The sequence below is a fragment of the Spea bombifrons genome, chromosome 5, assembly GCF_027358695.1.
Source record: "Spea bombifrons isolate aSpeBom1 chromosome 5, aSpeBom1.2.pri, whole genome shotgun sequence".
NCBI classification, from domain to species: Eukaryota; Metazoa; Chordata; class Amphibia; order Anura; family Pelobatidae; genus Spea; species Spea bombifrons.
This window is the reverse complement of record NC_071091.1, coordinates 30,567,771-30,589,445: the sequence shown is the minus strand read 5'-3', so window position 1 is coordinate 30,589,445 and position 21,675 is coordinate 30,567,771. Positions and strand designations below refer to the sequence as shown.

Below are 21,675 nucleotides of genomic sequence, written 5' to 3'. Positions count from 1 at the left end.
CTATGAGGATTCCCTGTGCTGCAAACAGATTCCAACAGTGACTACATAAGTCGGTGATTCTTAGATAGTTATTAATTGTAGCTGTGGTAATACCCAACTAAATATTAAACCAGCAAAGAAATGAATACCTTTCTGCCTATGTGAATGTACATTGTACTTAAAGTGCTATTGTTTGGTTTCAGCATGTACAGAAAGTAGAATCTCTAGGACCTTCTATCCCAAACAGACCTTCTGTATCATCCATTCTATAATTTGTGCTGCTTCAACTCTAAATCATTAAGAAAATTCAGTATTATCACTCTACCTGCAGTTGTTCTTGTATATATATAGTCTGTAGGATGTCACCTGCTCCTGGGCGAAGCGCAGGGTCTTTATTCAGCATCCTGGAAGACGCAAAATAATGTATCATTGCAGAGAACTACTCTCTCATCCAAAGTAACTAATATGAAATCAGAAAACCATTCTGTACCTGTTCATCAGCAAATTAAGGTCACTTGAATAATGGTTTGGTAGGGATGGTGTTTCCCCTTCTACAATTTTAATTACTACAGACACAAAACTGTAGCCAGTGAATGCATGTTCCAAGCAGCACATTTCATGAAGAATACAACCCAACGACCTAGGAAGAAAAAAAGTTATATTCACCTAACTGTAATTAGTTCATGACTATTGCATAGGCATATAATAATTTGTTACAGGCAAACATTCTATAATATCCTCAATGTAATCCCACAAGATTTCAAGTACTCGAGGAGGGGCAGAGCTTGTGTTGCAGGCATTGTTAGCTGACAGGACCAGGAGTTTGTGTGATTTTGTGGCCTACTAAGGGCTATACATATAGAAGAAGACTGATGCAAGAAGAATTACAAAGGTAGCTTTGCTGGAAGAGCAGCTCTGTTGCAGCTTGCAGGACCATGGGAGCCAGACAGCCAGCCGCCATTTCCCATGTATCCAAAAAATACATTAGAATGGGGAAGGTTTAATAATAATATGGCGTTTCTCCTCTCACTTTCCATGTTTTCTACAGCTTTAATGGAACTACAAGTCCCATGATGAGGTCTGACTGAAGATTATGCTGATTGCAGTTTAATAAAACCAGAGGGCTTGCATGTTGCTTGAGTTGACACCTTGGCCATTTAAAACATTAAGTTATGAATTTTGCAATTGTCCGTCTGACAAATACTGCCTGATAGAAGTGTGAATTCTACATACTGCTAGGCAGCACTCAAGGACTGGCATACCCCACATAGAGTTAATGGGCATCAGGTTTTAATTAGCTGAGATGGCAGCTACATGTTGGCCAGGCCTGAATTAGAGCAATATAACATAGGGTCAGTAACTGTAGTATTAACTAAAATTACACAATAACACTGTCCTCTCTTTAAAATGTTTATAGGCTATTAGCAAAGAAGATTAATCATTTGTAAGACCCACTGCTGCGTTGTAATATATCTGCTTCAGTTTGCTAACTTAATAATTTTTATTGCGTGCTATTTTGCTCGGAGTACAAAGTCACGGTAAAAAGAAAATATAATTGGCTCATCAATGAATAAAAATATATTTTTTAAACATTTACCCTAAGGTAATGAAAGAAAAAAACTTTATGAAAAAGTAATGAAAAAGGCATCTACATACCACAAATTCAAATGAACAATAAAAAAATGCAATTAAAATGAAATAATTGTCAATTAGGAAATAAATCTGTTTTTGTAGAACTTATCCTACTTAATAAAACAGGACTTCTTCGGTTCATGTTTAACAGAAGAATAAAAAAACACAAGAAAAAAGTGGAAATGTTGGGGGGTACAATACACGTCAAAGCTGTAGGAACTTAAAGGGGAAGCCGCATGGAAAAAATATTTTTCTCCTTCAGCATAAAGTAGTGCTGTCAGCGGGGTAACAAAAAAGTCACCCCTCCTACGAGATTAACAGTGGGGACCATCAAACTCCTCTTTTGAAGTCAACAGACCACCTGATTAGCGGCTTGCTTGGGTGAAACAGGTTATCTGATGTCATGTGACCCCGCACACTTACACTAACGCGCGGGGCCACATTAAATGACCCATGTCCCGGCGCCTGCATCTACATCAGATGTCCCATTTAGCACTTGGCAGTGATGCATCACACATAACCCGAATAAATTAAAAAAAAAAACACAAATGAACAAAGTCTATTCACCTAAATTAAACTTTTCTTTAAGAAAAAAACATAGTAAAATCAGTTTCTTTAGCTATGCTATAACTTAGACCTCAACAAAGACAGCTGTACCCTGCAACCTAATTTCACATATCCTGGAATTAACCATGCATATGTTATTACAATCTGCTTTTACGAAATACTAGGTTATTTAAAGCAAACTTCTAAATTAGAGTTATGTATTCATTAGTCCTTGCTGAACATCTAATCAGGTTGCTTCATTAGAGAAATGTTTTCTAATTGAAACTGACATTTAGAAACATAAAAGATGATTGGGAGGAGGTTGCGGACCTAAACAACTTGCGAATGCCCAAATATAAACTTTTCTTTAAAGAAACAGCCTAATTTCCATATATTAGTTTTTGCAACAGGCTATAATTATGTATGCAGATGCTAGCGCTTCTTTATAATTATGTGGAATTCAGATTTGCAATTGCGGTTTAATAAAACAGATGCATTGGGCACTCACAACTATTAATCTGTAGCCCATTAGCTAACACGTGCTTGAGAGCTGATAATCTTTAATAAGCATAAATTCACCAATGACTGCAGAATGCCAACCAATAAACAATAACAACAATACTGGCATCATTCAGTGTAAATTCGCAGAAATTGAGTATATTGCCAAATGGAAGCCAAAATATGCGACCAGATGGAAAGTTATATTTTTACTAAATGTTCCTCCTAATTGAGTTTTTATAGCAGCAGCTCTTGATCAAACATTAGATATAAAAATATTCTAATTCTGTTCCCTGTCCATCACCAAGTGTATTACACTTACAGATTTACAATCAGGAACCTCTCAAACTAGTTTTAGCTTATTTCTGCCATTACAAAAATCTCCATAAACATTACAGATTTATCCCATCTATAAAAACTGTAATGTTAACGCTAGACCTGTGCATTACGTTTAAGCACAACGGGGAGGGAGGACTTCCGATCCTATAATCAGAGGAGAGAATGTTGCTGAATGCGTTGTCACCCGCCAAATCGCAGCGCTTTTGCTGACGTCCTCTCCCCGATTGGAGACCCACGGCAGAGAATGTCAGCGAAAGCAGATTGAAAGCAAAAGCACAACACTTTCTGTTACATTCTCTCTCCCGATTAGAGGATCAGGGGAGAGGATATCACCAGAAGCACTGCCATTTTGGTGGAAGTTTGTGCCAGGTTATGTCCACAGAAATGTGAAGATAGAAGATAAAGGAGAGAAGATGAAAGACAAATTTGGCAGAAGCAGAAGTGGTAGGGAAACATTTAGAGAGCATGAGAGAGATTGAACAAGAATGACTGTGAGGGAGTGAAAGTGTGAATGAATCCGGGCACCGGCCAATGAATTTAAAATGCCCCTTGATTTTCGTTCAAACTGAATGGGGAGGGAACATACCGTATTTGCTCGATTATAAGACAAGGCTGTCTTATAATCAGACCTCAAATGGAGGTGTGACTATAAGATCCAGCTCCGTCTTATGATCAAGCAAATAAGAGCGCCGGCGGAACTAACGGGCAGCAGAGGTTGTCTACGCACATAGTGCAGACGTCCACTGGCTGCCACCACTAGACACCAAGGAGTCTGAAGTATGAGGAACGAGTCTGGGGAAGCATTGGTAAGTCAGGGGGGGGGCAGAGTGGCATATGGGGGGATATAAGGCATTCCTGTAGGCAGAGTGGCATATAGGGGGTTAAAAGGCATTTTTTGGGGGGTAAAGTGGCATATAGGAGGTTAAAAGGCATTTCTGGTGGGCAGAGTGGCATATGGGTAGGTATAAGGCATATCTCGGGGGCAGAGTAGCAAGCCATAGGGCAGAGTGGCATATAGGGGGGCAGATGTGCATAACTGGTTGGCAAACAAATGGAAATAAAAACAAAAAAATAAATTTTCACAATCATAGTTTTTATTAAATATGAGAAAGAGTTAATATGTGAATTAATATTTACTAGTAAAACACATTTCCTATAGGGTAGGCTTTTTCTTTTTTTCCTAAATTAATATTCAAACTTTGGGGTGTCGTCTTATAATTGAGCAAATACGGTAATTGAATAATTTTTGGCCCATTTGAAACTTCTGCGCGTTGCGCTTGGACAATCTCCCGTGCTGTGCCGTGGAAAGTGCCGGCAGGGGAGGCTGTCTGAGCGTATCAGAGAGTAGGATACGGGTCCCGCTGCGGGGGATCTGTATCTTAACCCTGCTGCCTGCCCGGCGCCCGGAACTTCATGTCCCGGGCATCGTGCGCTAGACCCCGAATATAGGCCGCACCCCCACTTTAAGTCTTTAAAAAAGTGCGGCCTATATTCGGGGCAATACGGTATATATATATATATTCATACAGTAAATGTTATTCAATAATTACAGTAAGATTCATAAAATACAATTTTTTTTCTTTATAACAGTTACAATAGAAAATAATCATTCAGTTGTAGATTTATTTAGTAATTTGCAATATTGGTCTAGTATTTTAAAAGACAAACTAATTTTAATAATATTTAAATCAATTCTGAAACAAATGGTGAGTAGTTAGCATCAGGTGCAGGGGGGCGTTAGGACTTTATACCTGAACTGCAGACACACCATCTGCTAGATCACCCAAAGGCTTCACACAGTAAAGGTTGATGGATGATGATTAATTGCATCTGCAGCTGGGACATCACAAACCTAGCATAATATGACTGAACCGATGCTGAACTTGGGCTACAAATATAAAACTAGTTCACGGAAAAAGCAAACAAAAACAAATGTTCTTTAGAAGTCAGGGGATTTAAATGTTAACATACATAGACTATTTGATCTCAACCAGCGTAGACCTCTCTCAAGCATTCTACAATTTGTACTGTAGCAGCCCATAACATTTTTTAATATAATGTTACCCCATTTTAAATGTTTTTCCATCTACTGCCCTTACATTTTCTGCCATGGACACTAGATTTGTGTATATGGATTTGTAGAAACCTATTTTTAACAAAATTTGCCAGTTTTGTGCATTTGTACAAATCTCAAATAACATGGAGTATCCCTAGCGAAACAAACAAAACCTAATGGCAAAATTGATGACGTTTTAGTAAGAATTGTCAATTCGTTTTCCATATTTTAGCGTCAGTACAAGCTGTTTTGGCACTCTTTGATGCGGTTAAGTGAGAAGACACAGAAGACACATATAAATGACATAGGTAAAAGTAACCAAAAAAATCATTTATTGATTGATGGGTCCAATAACTTGCAGGGTTTTTCCATTATTTATTGTGTTACTCTGGTCAATCAGCACTTACAAGGGGAAGGGACAAGCATTAGATATGCATGTGCTGTCACATGATTTTAAGTTGACAGTAGCAGTTACAAACTTATGAGAGTTGGAGTGTGAGAGTCAGTGACAGTGAGTTAGTAGAGGCTGAGATTGATGCTCAATCGTTGGTCATCTACCATACTGCAAGTCGATTCAATAGAGTGGTGCAGAAAATTTACTGGAGGGGGTGCATTGGAGAAGCTGTATATTAGTTTATTATTTGCATACAGGGAATGCAGCATCTTTTTCATTTATTTTAGAGCGTTTTTTTTATTTAAAAAAGTAGCTTGGGCAAAACTTCTAGTTTGTGGGCAACACATAACACTAACTCATTATTTGGTGGCAAAATTAAGTGTGTTTTATTTCTTGAATTGAGTAGGGTTATAGACTTTTTTTTATTTTTACCGGTAAGTACATACATTTGGAAATGTGTGTGAGAAGGAGGGATTCCAGTTTTCGTCAGTTGGGCAGAGCTGGCGGCAGGCGTCTTTGAAAAACTAACGAAGTGACCCCTGGTATAACAGTCCCAAGTAGGCTGAAGCCTTCTTGCTCAGAGTCAGAAGTTGAACTACTATGAGCCGCATGCAGCAGCAGTAACGAATACCCTCTGTTTAGTAGTGCTAAAATCTTGTCCACCCCACCTGCCAAAGTAAGGCACGATTTTAGCTACTACCAAGGACTCACAGAGCGGTCATATGCTGGTGACTTCGTAGGATCCAGAGCAAAGATAGCTTGTAAGCTATTCTATGGTGAAGCACGGAATAAATCCACAACCAGTGCCACCCAACGGTGCTATCACTACAGCAAGCACTGCTGGGCAAAGACGGGCAAGTACTGTCAGATGATAGCAGCAGGTCTATTTTTGGTCCATATGAAACTGAGGAACAAAAGGGAAGCTCTACTCTTGCAGCAGGAATGGACTTTACTCTGCCTTGTAATTCATCAAAATGGTCCAATTTTGGGAAAAATTGGGTCCCATGGCATGCTGCTGGATCTGTGTATCCATTGGTGCAACGCTGCTGTTGCTGCTGGTCCTGCAGTGCAAAATCCAGCCTGGGTCTCTTCCTTAACCTTGAGGTGTTGCTGCCGTCAGTGAAAGGTAAGTCCAGAAGGTATCAAAGACCTCCCTGACCTCCCCTGAATGTAATTAGTCTAAAACAAACAAAATTTGTTGGCCAAAAATGAATGCCACAAAAACAAAAATGTTGTTTGTTGTGCGCAAGTTATAAGCAATAAGAACAACTAAAACATTAATATGTCAATATGACAGGTGAACTCGAATTGACTTCAATTGGCACTCACCTGGATGTGCAGGCAGTAAAAGCAGGCAAAGGAGGGTAATGAGTGCCTGCATGCATCACTTTGCATGCACTTAAATACATTGGAGTGTATGTAAAAGGGACTCTAGTGCATGTTAAAAATATACCAGTATATAGTTTAGACTAGAGTAATCTTTCATAAATATAATTATGTATTCACATAATATAATACAATAGATTACTATTTTAATTTAATAAGCAACACAGTAAATAGGCAAAGGCTTACAGTACTAAAATATCTCACTCCCCTTCACCCATTGCTTTTCCTTCAATGAAAGGACTAAAGCCATGGTGAACCATATGTATGAAATGTAAGCACGTATGTGCAGCCCCCTAGCCCCTGACCCCTTACATGACTACACAGTAGATATGCCTGTATAAGACCATCACAGCTCTGGGCTCTGAGAGTGTCCAATAGCACAAACTATTTATCTGGCCATGCTTTATACTTAATGTTATCGAATTGCATTAAAAAATAACATAATTTATGTTCTGTAAAGCTAATTATATAAAGCAGACAAGCACAGATGTATCATATGCTCTTTGAATAACATGGCACTTGGTCATCAGTAGTAAAATAGACACTAGGGAAGTCTGTCCCACAACAAGCTTAGACATAATGCAGCAGTTAGTCTGCGAAATACGTACCAACGCCTACTCACCAAATGTCTGATTTTGAGTCATATCCCTGATGTTTCAATGCTTCTGGACTCATATAGTACGGGGTCCCTGTGAATGTTGTTGCCAGGTCACAAGAACCCATCAGGAGACGAGAAACCCCAAAATCCCCTGGAAACATTTGGAATAAATAATAAATAAACATGCTATGCCAATCTGGCTATGATAAAAATACGTTTACAGTTTCTGTGTCGCGTGCATTGTAATTCACTATTCAAGAAAACAATGGATGCAGTGAAATTACAATATTACATTTTAGACATCATTTTAAACTGCATACCCACCAATTTACTACATGGGCTAACCGGAGAATCTTTAAAAATATTCACCCTGACATAGTCTTTCACAAAGAATCAGTGCTCTGACGTATCTAATGCATTTTAACGTACTCTATGAGTAACCCTAAGCATCTGAGTACTTTAATATGCATTCTTCCAAAACTTTAAAATAATAATAATGTACTTACTTGGCACTGAATTTGCAGTGTCCCTGCTTCCTCTATGATCTAAAATGTCTTGTCACGGATTGGCTGCTTAAGCTGTCAATCAGTGACAGGACAGTTCACCAAAGTAAATCAATGGGAGTATAAGTTTAAGCTTAAGCATCCGGTCCGTGGCAGGAAAGTGGTCCTGTTGAAATCAATGGAAGACTTTACATGTCCATGCGAGTCTAAAAAGACCCCTGCATGTAGTGTATGATCTGACTGGAGGTGAGAATGGATCTCCTGCAGGGCATTTACCTGGGGGTGGGGAAAGGGGCAAATGATTGTGGGTGGGATTCTGCAGACTCCACCATGCAATTTAAAAACGGACCACAAGAAAACCTACTGCATTTGATAGGGTATGAGGAACAGTTATGACTAGTGGGCAATGTAGCTGTCTCCTTATGAATAAGTCAACCATTGCCAAAATAGCCGTTCTCTACTTTGATATAGGAAGTCCATGTGATGAGACCTCTGGTTAATCTATCAGTTTTTGTTTGAGGAATCTCTCAGACATTTTACAGTTTTAATTCCTATCATAAGGTAGGCTTAATGTATTTCTTTCTAATTCATTGGGTTTTATTACCCCAGCATTCTCTAGATTTGGCAAACACCTACAAGCCCCTGTTTTGTTCCTATATAAAATTTGTATTTATGTGTCCCATATTAAAATGAAAATATATTTTTGGATGAGAAGCAATCCATATTGAAGCAACTAGGAATGTAAATAAGTCAATGAAGCTCATAAATCAATGCCATATAATCTAGCATAGAAATAGCATAGTGGCTTCTTTTTTACGCCAGATAAATTACATCAATTTTTACTTGTATGTTTTTTGTCTGTCTGTGCATTTACAAAGTGCTTAGTTCAGTTTCCTACAGTGCATCAAGGTATTTTAGTTTTCTAGAGAACTGTAGACAAAGCTTATTAGGTTCTGGAACGTAGGTGTGTAAATATACCCAGTTAAAACACTTACTAGAAGTTATTATATATTGATTTCAATGCAGATTTTTTTATTGATTGCAATCTAAAATCTATGATCACTATGTTGGCGAGCTGTTGTACTGTAAACCATGTGTCTTAAACCACCTTAACATTTAACAATTAACAGTCAGGGTTTTAGGTATTTCATTTTGTGTGGATTCCAGTGCCTTTTACAATACCAAATAAACTAATATGGTGGCAGATAAACACGAATCCAAAAATGCACAACACGAAGAATCTTCGTTTCTTCGTGTTCATCTTTGTAAATATCTCCTAGCTAATCTCCCTGGTCCCTCCCCCCATACAAATCACTGCCTCTAGCCTACCTTAAGTCTTCATAGTATAGCAAGGGTTAACAGCCTTTTATTGGTTGATTCTAGAGAAGCCCCCTGTCTGCGACCAATAGAGTCGCTCTTCCGAACCTTTAAAATCTTAGCGCTAAAGCCATTGGTCTCCCCAGGCCAAGTTGCTCCAAGGTTTACCTTGCCCTGCCCTTTGCCAGGGGGACTAAGATCCCTGTTCCTCCCAGGCCAAGTTGCTCAGAGCAACAGCCTTTTATTGGTTGATTCTAGAGGAGCCCCCTGTCGGCAACCAATAGAGTCGCTCTTACAGGCCTTTAAAATCATGGCGCCAAAGCTGCTGCTAACTGTTACAGTTTTAACCCCGTATTAACCCCTGCTAGAAAGTATACAAATATTTACCCAAAACGAACACGGGAACAGGTGAATATTTGTAGAATACAAAGATTTTTTTTTTCACGAAGATGAACATGAAGACTTGGCCAGTTAATTCTGAAACTAACATTGATTGTGTTTCTGACTTAGGTCTGTAGATCACTGTAATACACCCATACCCAGCAAACATTCTGGGCTTCTATAGGAGGGACATCTGGGGACAGAGAAATTTGTCCTCCCAATAAGCCTTAAAAAATGGATTTTTGGGAATGCTAAGGGAAAATAATTCCACGCAAATATTAGTCTTATACGGCACTGTTTAGAAAATGTACTGTGGTGCAAAAGTATAATTCTATAATCTATGATCTAAAATGTTGCACTTTTTTGTTAAAAACACCTGCTTAAAATGTCATAGTCCTTTTTTTGACATTGTAATACCCTACCGATGTATTCTAAATCTGAGAACATAAAGTATAAAATATTTAAATAAAATAAAAAAAAAAAATAAAAAAAAAATGTCATAGTCAATATTTAATACTCTTCTAATAACAGTGCTAATGTATAATATAAATGCTTAATCTACAACTACATTTTCAGGAAAAAAAAGTCATGTTGTATTTGTATTAAAAATGATTATCATAGGTGAAAAACTTTGTATTTTTTATGTATAACTGAATTGTGAGATTTTTTTACTATTATCTGATTATATTTTAAAAATCCTTACCAATTTTAAGCAGATTATTCTTTAAAAAAATATTCTTTGCTTTCAAATCTCTGTGAAGTATTCTCCTACGAGGCAAAAATGGAAGAGGGTTATATTAAAATGCAAAACTCAAGTCTGTCCTATTAAATGTTTTTTTTTTTGTCTTTGGGTATAGTACACATGATCCAGTGCCAGCCAATCTGTCGACCTAATAATTAGGCCAAACAGATAATCATATAAAATACAAGGAAGCAAGATGAATAGGAAATACAAGCTTGTAATTAAACTGACAGCCAACGTGTAGAATAAAACGGGATAAATTATGGTAATCCCTTAAACTGAAAATCCCGAATTAAAACAAACAAATACTGTTGATTTAAGTGGAAATAACCCATTTGGAATAGGTTGCTGTTCTACCTACTCTGCTGAACTTTATAACTAAAGCCAATACTAGGGAAACCACTGCTACTGCTGAATGCTCAAAAACTTGAAATATGTTAAATGAAAATTTTGCATCTTTAGGAATGATTGCTGGGAATGTTTCTTCTTTTGTTGTCTTCTTTTATGCAACATGCATTCTGATCACATAAGGTTTATGTGACTTGTCAACCCACCTTTAACTGATGAAAGTCTGATGCAATATTGTCAAAACATGATTTCATCAACAAATACATATGATATGACAATGGTAATCTAACAGAGACAACCCAATTATATAACATAAACAGGGCCCTAGTTTAAAACTTGAAAAAAAACCAATCTAAAGGTAGGTGAAGATTGGGGGTTGGCGTCAAGTCAACCCGTGGTAAGTAATTAAAGGATTAGTTATAACTAAAAGGGGTTCCAGAGAGGGATATCTTAAAGGCTGAGAGCATTAATTTGGTCATATACATGTGAATGGCAGAGGTATAGGGCAGCAGGAGTGGAGTCTTGTAGGAGAAGAGATAATAGGAAGACGTAAGGTTAGTAAATTTAGGTCATACAATCTAGTATGTGTTGCAATTTTTATAAATAAACTAGTTTATGATTGATGTTTTGAACTGGAGCATTAAAGAGGTTAAATAATCACACACAAACATTACATCTCGTCCTGCCTGTGCCTCCTTTCTCTAGGAAACATTACACTATATGACCAAGTGGCCAGCCACAAATCTCTGTGGCAGGCAGCCAGTCAGCCATGTAGAAAAGGATTCTAAACCAGTTTACTGTTAAAGTTTCCAGTATACCAGTACAACCTTGCTCCAGTGCATTTCCATTTCTAGTGTTTACCAATTATTGGCAACAAATTAGCAAACATACCTTTCATGCATATAATTGACACCAAGTAACAGCTGGATGAACCATTCAACTACTTGGCTTTCACCAATATTTTCACCGTTTTTCTTGCATTCTTGGATTTTGCAATCAAGATCTTTGCCCTAAAAAAAAATATGTTTATAAATTAGAAAATGCGGAAAGGTTCGTAAGTAATGTAATTATAAACATGAGTAATATAATGCAGATCCGTCTGCAATATTCTGGCCTCTTGGAGTACTTCTGGAAAAGGGTGGAGCCATGACACGCCCCCATAGGGACAGCCTCTGCCCATTTCTCCGATGGGGGACAAGGTGTGCACAGAGACTCTGCCCTTTTGCAGAAGCGCTCCGAGAGGCCTGAACAGCACAGGGGATAGCTGCAGAAATGGAGGCGGTGACAAAGAGGCGGTTGGCGGAGAAAGTAGGGAGACATTGACAGTCATTTTCAATCTGTTCGCGATAGTTTAAAAATTCCAAAATGGCAGCACCACCAGCTGGTGTGATGTCATCAAGCTGCACTTACTGAGTTCCCCGTTTAAGGTAAAATGGCATTTTACTTAAAATACAACAAAAATCACACATAATCTAGGTCAAGGCCTTCAGAACGCAAATCATTGCTACCCTGGGCTTCTTTATCGCCATGGTCAAGCACCGCCACCTATTGCCTTTGTAGGGCTCAGTACACAGAGAGTGTAAAGAGGCCGACGGTAGGGGAGCAAACAAAAAAGAAAAGGTGTGTTGGGACATATGCCCCCATGCTTTAACATCTGTACTAGTATGGAATGGCAAAGTTATCCATCCCTCTAATGGTATGCATATACATAAGATACATAATACATAATAATTGTTTTATCTGTTTGACTGTGCCATTGTCTCTGAGGAATGGACTAATCATTGAAGTTCAAGGAGATAGCTTCTTGTGTTTTCACTGTAAATTGTATATGATTATTCTGTGTGATTTATTTAATAGTATGGCAAAAATATAATTACAAAAGTAGCGCATAACTGATGAGTTGCCTGCTGTTGACTTTTTTTTCACTCTTTGTTCTAGAGAAGTTATTATAACCTCTTCCTATTACCTGCCAATTTTAGGATTATTTCTTCTTTGCCCTTGACCTTTATTATTATAGATTTAGTAGCATAAGCACATGCCCGTATTTCATATTTTCTTACTGTCATAACTAGTGAACTTTAATAACCATACCTGAGAGCTTTATAAATGGACTGACCCTTGGAAATATTAACTATTTAATAGTCAATAACAAGAATGCTACTGTAGTGACTTGCTAATGGCAGCAACCAAATGGTTCTAATAATGGTGAAATGGAAACCAATTTTGTCCTATAGCAGTAAAAAAAAAAACACAATTTGGGATGCTCAGATTTCACAAAATCAGTGTAGAATATGGAGTAGTCAACTCAAGATTGTGAAAATCTTTTTCTTTTTCTGAGGTATAAAAATAAGGAATTTCAGGTTTCCCAAAACATTTTTTCCCCTTTTTTGGAACATTGGCTGTTTATTGTGACAGCAGCCTTATGATCAACTATTAACATGGCAAAACTGCTTTGTAGTCACCATGGGCAATGACCTTGTCACACTCTATGGTCCTCTGCGGCTTACCAAGCCCAAAGTAGTATTATTAATCATCCAAGTCAGCACTCTATACATATTAAAACATTTCTTCAAAAGGTATCAGAATATATCTCATTTAATTATTGAATGTCTAAAAAGACTTGAGAACACACTATTAATAGCTAACATGTGATATCCAGCTGACAAACTATCATGAGAAAAGGGGCGTCCATTTCTAGATGCTTCATTCAAACATAAATATGCAGACAATATTCACTCACCCAAGAACAGACAATGCTTAATTTGAGACTCTCCCTAATGGTGACTTACTGAGCATCGTCCATTGTCAGCTGGATTCATATACTGTATAGTGACAGGACTTTGTGTTTTTTTTCCTGCCATACATAATGCTTAGAAAAGGATGTAAACCATAAACCATAAATGGTCACTTAATATATAATATGAATTCATATAAAGTGGTCAGATGTTATTTCATAATTAACCAGAAAAAACCGTACCAAACTATGATGTTATTACAGGAAAAAATGTGCATTCTTGGTCAAGACTAATTGTTTTTTTTGCAGTTATTTACAGAACCTGTTGACTCTTAGGTATATAGTTACATAGTTAATTGATTAAAAAAAAGCAAAGTAAGGGATGGAGCTGTCCCGCTTGTTCCATATCAGGAGGAGAAACTAATTCACGATTCATTGGTAAGTCCTAGTGTAAAACTAGAGTTGGCATGAACTGCATTAAAACAGTAAGTTGATATACAGAGACTTCTTGAAACAATTTATTAAGAGAGCCAAATGTGGCAACAAGAAATTAAGGAAAATGAAGGACATGTAACTATGATTTGAATTTGTTGTTGAAGATTGATTCAAAGTTTCTTCTGATGGGCACATGAGACTGGATCAGTATCACTGTGTATTTTATTCTCATATGTATCGTCAACATGGCACTGAAAAATGCTACTTATGTTAAATCCCTTGTGCCGGGGAAACCTTCTGTATGTGCAACTGTGTGCATAGGACCATGAGACACACTGCAAATAGCTCTGCAGGGAACTCCACGTCTCGCTTTTACTTGCTCCTCATGGAATTGGACTATTGGGACAGCTCCATCCCTTACAACTGGCATATAACCTGCTTTTACCTGGATGCTATTAAGTTTGTGAGGGAACACCAACTTAATGAGGTTAAATCGGATTTGTGGTCCACTGGGGTGAGCTATATGCTCCTCAGAGCCAAGAGCACATTTGCCTCACATTTCAGTTCTAGAGTGCTCTTGTGGCAAGATCAGACTGATCTCTCGATGGATTTTCCTCTGTAATGGCACAGGTGAGACAACATTTGAGGCTCTCCTGACTATAGGGCAGGCTATTCAGTTGGTGTCCATTCTCGGCTGAGCTAGTCTCATAGCTATTTGTACATGAGTCTTATGAGGCTTGAGGAACAAAATAATGACTGATCTACCTCTAGTTAATACCTACATCAGAACATTTAGAGGACATGAGTCCCTGACAGTGTCCTACAGCCCTATAAATAATGATATGAAATGAAATTTTGTAAATACAAAAGGTTATTCTTCTAAATACTTTATTTACATAAAAAGTCGTCAATAGGTCACAAAATCACATACAACTTTGGTGAGGCTCTGTCCCTCACCATACCTCTCATATAAAAGTTTCCCATTTTACCCATTTGCAGTGTTGAGAAGAAGGCTAGTTCCTCATCCTTACCTCACAGTATTCAGTGATTATGCAGAAACTTTCCTTCTCCAGAAAGCTGGCATGAAACTTGACAATAGCAGGGTGGTCTAACTTGGACAACAGCTGGGCCTCCTGGTTAGCTTGAACAGTTTCATTAGGGTTTAGTTCCCCCACAGGTATTTCTTTCAGCACCTTTCTGTTAATATTAAAATATAAAACACATAAAAGTAAAAATGCATTTTAGCAAAATGCTTGCAAAAGGAAATGTAGAAAGAGGTACAAGTAAGTCTAAAGAATGCTGTTCACTTTGCCACATTGATCTTTTCATTTAGATTTGCGACACACACTTTCTGGGACCTTTTCATCTGCTAAATTTGTAAACCTTCTTTAACGTTTGGGCATCAATGGAACACTAGCCGAGGAATGCACCATTCCTCAAATATCTGCCTGACTCCCGAGGTGGGACCTAATTGAATTTAATGGGTTTTCTTTCCTACAAAACAGACCAAGTTGGTCGGCTAATGATAACACTGAATATTAAGAGATGGAAAATGATTTGACATTATTGATTTGATCCGACTGTAACCAGCACTGGACCTTCTCTCCGTCTCCACTTTTCCTCTGTGAGAGCAGCACACACATCAAATATTGATTAATAATTATTAATTTAATAATAAATTATTATTAATAAGCAAACATATACTCTGAAGAAGATTTTTCAATCACAACAATGGTCGATAAATATTTAATAGGAGCTGAAGAAGAATCCAGAAGTATAGCCTAAATACAAAAGCATCATGATAACGAGAGCATTTCTCCTGACCAGTGTCCTGCAGCCAACACTACACCCTTAAAATTGGAGTCGATAAGGAAAGCAAATTAGACATATTTATTTATCGTCCAATAAGTGCACTAAGCTCGGCACCACTTAGTAAAGTAATTCCTGTTGTGCTTCTTTTATCTGCAGTATGAATAATATATACAATATAGACATTAGGTATAAAATGGTCTTTAAACTACATAAATTGGGTTTATAATTCACAGAGATGAAACATCAATGAATTGTTCTCGGTCTGAAAGAAGAGAAAGGCGCTTTGGTCGAGGAATACACCCTGGGAGAATGAGCATTCTTTAGCTTCCCAGGTGAAGAGCGATACATCTTAATTTTAATATTTAGTAGTAGCTGGTCTGTTGAAAACGTCGGATAGCTGCTTTAGTAAAGCTGCATAGAATAAAGGTCAAAATGCAGATGCACTGAGCCAGAGAAAGGTGCTCCTGATATATAGTTACGCTGTGATCTATTATTTACATATACACAAAAGAAGTCAGAAAATATTAATGGTAAAGTTTATATTTATAGCAAAACTAGCCAAAAATATATGAAATAGACATGCTAATGTCACGTAACCAAATGTGTCACATCACACATGCTGTGGTATGTTGCATTGAACTGTGGCCTTTTATAAAACAAATTGTTAAATATATGTGTTGCACAATTAACGGCACCCTTTTAGTCAATACTTTGAGCTACCTCCCTTTGCCAAGATAACAGCTCTGAGTCTTCTCCTATAATGGCTGATGAGGTTGGCAAGGGATCTGAGACCATTCCTCCATAAATAATCTCTCCAGATCCTTCAAATTTGGAAGTTGAAGCTGATGGACTCTCCTCTTCAGTTCACCCCACAGGTTTTCCATAGGGTTCAAGTCAGGGGACTGGGATGGCCAGTGTAGGACCTTGATTTTATGGCTAGTAAACCATTTTGTGTTGATTTTGATGTATGTTTTGGACTATTTTCCGCTATCTGGCAGACACAGTCAGGTGTCCATTTATTATCTGTTTATATTTGATAAGAGTCCATGATGCCATGTATCCTAACAAAATGTCCAGGTCTTCTGGCAGAACAGCCCCAAAACATTTATACTCTCTGTGTGCACCAAACCCACATCTGTTGTTTTTTGCTAAAAAGCTCTATTTTGGTTTCATCTGACCAAAGAACTCGACCCTATTTGAAGTTCCAGTGGTGTTTAGCAAACTTAAGGCGGTTGAGTTTATTTCTGGATGAGAATAGAAGCCTTTTTTTTAAACCCTTCCCAACAGCTTGTGATGAAGTCGGATTATAGTTTTGTAGACTTTCTGACCCCAAGATGCAACTAACTTCTGCAATTCTACAGCTGTAGTCCTTGAAGATTTTTTGGCCACTCGAACCATCCTCTTCATATTGTGTTGAGACAGTATAGACACACGTCCTTTTGTCCAGGTTGATTCATAACATTTTCAGTTGACTGGAACTTCTTAATTATTGCCCTGATTTCTTATAGCCATTTGGTAAAGCTCAACAACCTTTTGCCGCACATCACAGATATATTGTTCGCTATATAGTGCAGGAGTAATATGTCTGTGCAAAAAACAAGTCTATGGCTTGTCTTGGTCATAGATTAGCGTTTTATAATGCTTTTCAATTACTTTAATCCCATCCCAAGCACATATTGCTCCAAGCCTCAAGCAGTAAGCCAGATTCCAACCTCATGCTGATGAGTCCTATTAAGGGCAAAAGAGCTGTCCATGAGTGTGTCTCTGTCTTCTGCACCTCTGCCTTGTTTAAAGGCTGTCTAGTACAAAGTACATTTGCTCCAAGGTGTCAATGTATAAAGTGGATAAAGAGGCAAAAAGGTAATTGTTGTTAAACTATATGCATACCCAGAATACCTTGCAGTGTCGGTAGCACTACAAGATTTATTTGGGAAAAAACAGTCTACGGCTTGTCTGGTGGTTGTAGATTAGTGTTTAATAACGCCTCTGCTACCATTTTAAAACAAGCTTGCTCATTTTTTCAAGACATTGCTTAATTGTATATTTAACTTCTTCCTGCAGTGTTTCCATTTTTGTCTTGTGTCTCACTTTAGAGGACTATATAATTACTACTAATCCATCCTGCACCTATGTGCTCATCAGTGTTTCGATGTTTAATAAAAAATATTTGAAGAAGGAAAGGCAATGTATTTTTGAGTATGCAGATTATTCACAAGTAAAGCATCATACTTTAATATAATTATAAATGTATCTGAATCTTTCCAAGATAGAAACTGAGATGAATCTAATATTTCAGACTATGTCTGAAAATGTCCAAGGGGTGCAGTGTGCTTTTTTATCAGTGTACAGCATGAGTCTTACTTGCTTTTACTGCTCCCACCTGGAACAGATTACAAAAATGTCTAATCGATAAATGCCTTCTATTCTTACAATCGTTCACCGTTGCATTGTCAAGTGGACAATGTTCTGCTTTCCTAAAGCACTGCCTACACAAAGAACTACAAGAATGCAACAAAGGAACACTAAGGTATTTACTTCGGCTCCCCTTGCATGTCTTAAACCCAGAGTAACCATCTCAACTTTATCGAATTCGTAGACTTTCAACATGTTGAGTTATCCTACGAAAATAAAAGATAAGTATTTAAGTCTTTTATAAAGGAATTATTTTCAAAACAACTGTTATTTCTCCAAAAAAAAAGCAAAGAATGTATCTGTCATACCTCTGAAATTGATTTTTCAGGCTGTAGGTGTTCCAGACAGCTGAGCTAGCTGTTTTTATTTTAACTACTCAATTATCTTTAGATTAGAGATGGGAGAGCTAGCTGGTGGAAAGATGTGAGCTAACCAACACCTGGGATTACTGTCAAATTGAGCCAGAGTTAAACCAGACTTTCCAGCAACATAATTAAATAATGACAGCCATTGTCATGAAGGGTACATAAAATCAGCTATTGTAACGAAGGGGTTAAAGGCTGTCTAGTACAGTGTACATTCTCTTCAAGGTGTCTATGTATAAAGGGGATAAAGAGTTAAAGGGCCATGTGAGTGAGTCTATTGGTCGCCTGCAGGGGCCTCCTCTGGCATCAACCTTGTAGGTGTCTACAGCAAACATACACATGATTCTTAGATTCCTTACCCAAAAGGCCTTGGGCTTCCTTACCTACACATGTCTGCTGCTTTACAAATACACTTTATAGACAAAAATATTGGGACACCTGACCATTATGACATCCCATTCTAAATACATAGGCATTAATATGTAGCTGGTCCCCACTTTGCAGCTATAACAGCTTCCAATCTAATGGGAAGGCTTTCTACAAGAGTGTGGAGTGTTTCTGTTGCATTTTTGGCTCATTCATCCAGTAAAGCATTCGTGAGGTCCGGCACTGATGTTGGACGAGAAGGCCTGGGTCACAATCTCCGTTCCAGTTCATCCCAAAGGTGTTCAATAGGGTTGAGATCTGGGCTCTGTGCGGGCCAGTCACGTTATTCCACACCAACCTCATCCAACCATGTCTTTATCGACATTGCTTTGTACACTGAGGTACAGTGATACTGGAATAGAAAAGGGCCTTCCCCAAACTGTTCCCACAAAATTGTTCCCATAGCATTGTCCAAAATCTCTTGGTATACTGAAGCTTTCAGATTCCCCTTTACTGGAAGTAAGGGGCCCAATCCCTGAAAAACAGCTACACACCATTATCCCTCTTCCCTATAACTTTACAGTTGTCACAATGCACTCAGGCAGGTAACCTTCTCCTGGCATCAACCAAACCCAAACTCGCCCATCAGACTGCAACTGCTCGGGCCATGGAAACCCATTTCAGAAAGCTGCTGCACGGTTTTTGTGGAAGTTTTTCCAGTGGAAGTTTGGAACTTTTCATCTATGGAATGGGCAGAATGTTAGTGACATTTACACACTTTGTGTCTCGGTGACTCGCTCTGTTTCTTTACATGGTCTTCCGCTTCTTGGCTGAGCTGCTGTTTCTAAACAATTTCCCTTACAGTTGACCTTGAATTATCTAGCAAGGAGGAAATTTCATGAACTGCTTTGCAAAGGTGGCATCCTATCACAGTACCACGTATGAATTCACTGAGTTCTTCAGAATGACCCATTTTCTTCACATATGTTTGTAAATGCAGACAGCACTTGATTTTATACACCTGTGGCAACAGGTCTGATTGAAACACCGAAATTCAAGAATTAAGAGGTGTACACCAATACTTTTGTCCATCTAGTGTAGTTTTGCGCATATATCAATGCATGGCACTGCAGTCATAAAGCTTGCCATTTGACCATGGAGGCTTTAATTATGTAGTGTGTGTTTGCCACTTTGTAATGATACTGTGTTAATCCTTACTCATGACTAGAGCCATAGAAACATTCAATTTGATGGAACATAAGAAGTGTTTGGCCCATCTTGTCTTTCCATTTTTCTTTATGTAAAGACTCAAGTCTTAATCAGTCCTTGGTCTTGTCTAAGATTTAGGATGGCTTTATGCCTCTCTCAAGCTATCTTTACATTCCCTTACTGTTTAGTCTCTAGCACTTATGATGTGAGGTTGCTCCATTGACCAACCATCCTCTCAGTAAAATAAAACTTCCTTACATTACATCTAAACCTCGGACCCTATAGTTTTAGATTATGACCTCTTGTTATAACATTTCTCCTCCTCTGAAATAGACTTCCCTCCTGAACTTCGTTAAATCGTTATATATCCCCTCCTAGCTTTCCATATTAAGATCCCCTAGCTACACAAAACCGCTTGTAATGCATATAGCCAGAACTTGAGAAATGTCAGCAAAAAAAACCCTTATTAATGCTTTACAATGAACATTAACAACATGCTTTTGATGATTATTGATACTAGGCAGATGACAATATGCACAAAAAGCCCATGAGACTATTGGAATTACCTTCTTGATCCCAATTGTAAGTAGCTTTGCTTGCTATCTATTTTTAATGACAACCTTATGCCCTCTTTTATCTGTGTCACCTAACCTATACTACGACAAATGCACCTTCAGCAAGTAACCCGCACATTTAACAGCGCAGACTTAAGATGAATCAATACAACTCTGGAGTAAGCATTTTTCATAATGAATACAAATTGGTATGCTATTACCTCTGTTTAATTTAACTATTTGCTTCCACAGTTTGCCGAGCTTGATAATTCCCTCTTCTTACACAGGTTGCTACTGTAGCTACAGACAATACAGCATCAACTACAGGTACCTCTACAATTTAGGAAAGCCAGTAAGATAGCTAAATGTGTGTTTTTTTTAAAATATATTCTTTACTTAAGAAAATCCCCTACCCTTCCTTTTACTAAAGCATAGTGTTCCCATAATAGACATTATGCATAGAGGAAATCACTTGCAGAGGTGACTTTAATTCACAGAACCCAAGGTATTGGGAAATGGAAAACCTCTCAGGGTACATAGACATGGTAAGCCATATATACGCTAGGATGGAATTAGCAGCACCACTCCCCAAGTCCCCATACCCTCTTGGGTATGGAACGACCACCACTTCGTAGAGGGCCAAACCACACAACAAGCAATTTTAATTGGTTCTTTTGCTGCTTTTGCATGTTTTTTGTACTCATGTTTCTTTTTTTTTGCATAGACTATTTGGTATCCTGTCACATAGTACATAGATTGGTGTAATCAGCTCTTATAAATATTATCTTTGTACAGATTTCCACAACCCTGTAGTATCGCCCTCTTTTATTCTATACTCCACTTCATAGTTTAGTTTGGTTAAAAAGCTTTTGGTTAATTATATACATACTTTGGTCAGTGAGCAAATCAATGGGCCGTACCAGGGCTAGTTCCAGGGTTAGTATTGCTCACCGGTTACCCCTCTTTGAAATTCGTCATTGTATAAATATGTTAACCCTAAGGCAAATTACTCTATATGTTGTCAATTATACCAGACCATATAGTTCTTCTGCTGGTGTGTGTATATGGA

The 21,675-nt window shown here is 38.0% G+C and overlaps 1 protein-coding gene across 1 annotated transcript in view; it reads right to left on the bottom strand.

The window, feature by feature from the left end:
- NEK11 (NIMA related kinase 11) overlaps positions 1-21,675 on the bottom strand; it is a 91,806-nt gene that overhangs the window by 47,814 nt on the left and 22,317 nt on the right. Inside the window, exons 3-8 of the mRNA XM_053466332.1 lie at positions 14,920-15,085; positions 11,611-11,729; positions 10,333-10,397; positions 7,453-7,579; positions 470-619; positions 305-383 (exon numbers count right to left, since the gene is read on the bottom strand). Coding sequence (XP_053322307.1) covers positions 305-383; positions 470-619; positions 7,453-7,579; positions 10,333-10,397; positions 11,611-11,729; positions 14,920-15,085 — 706 coding nt within the window. The remainder of the gene's footprint in view (positions 1-304; positions 384-469; positions 620-7,452; positions 7,580-10,332; positions 10,398-11,610; positions 11,730-14,919; positions 15,086-21,675) is intronic.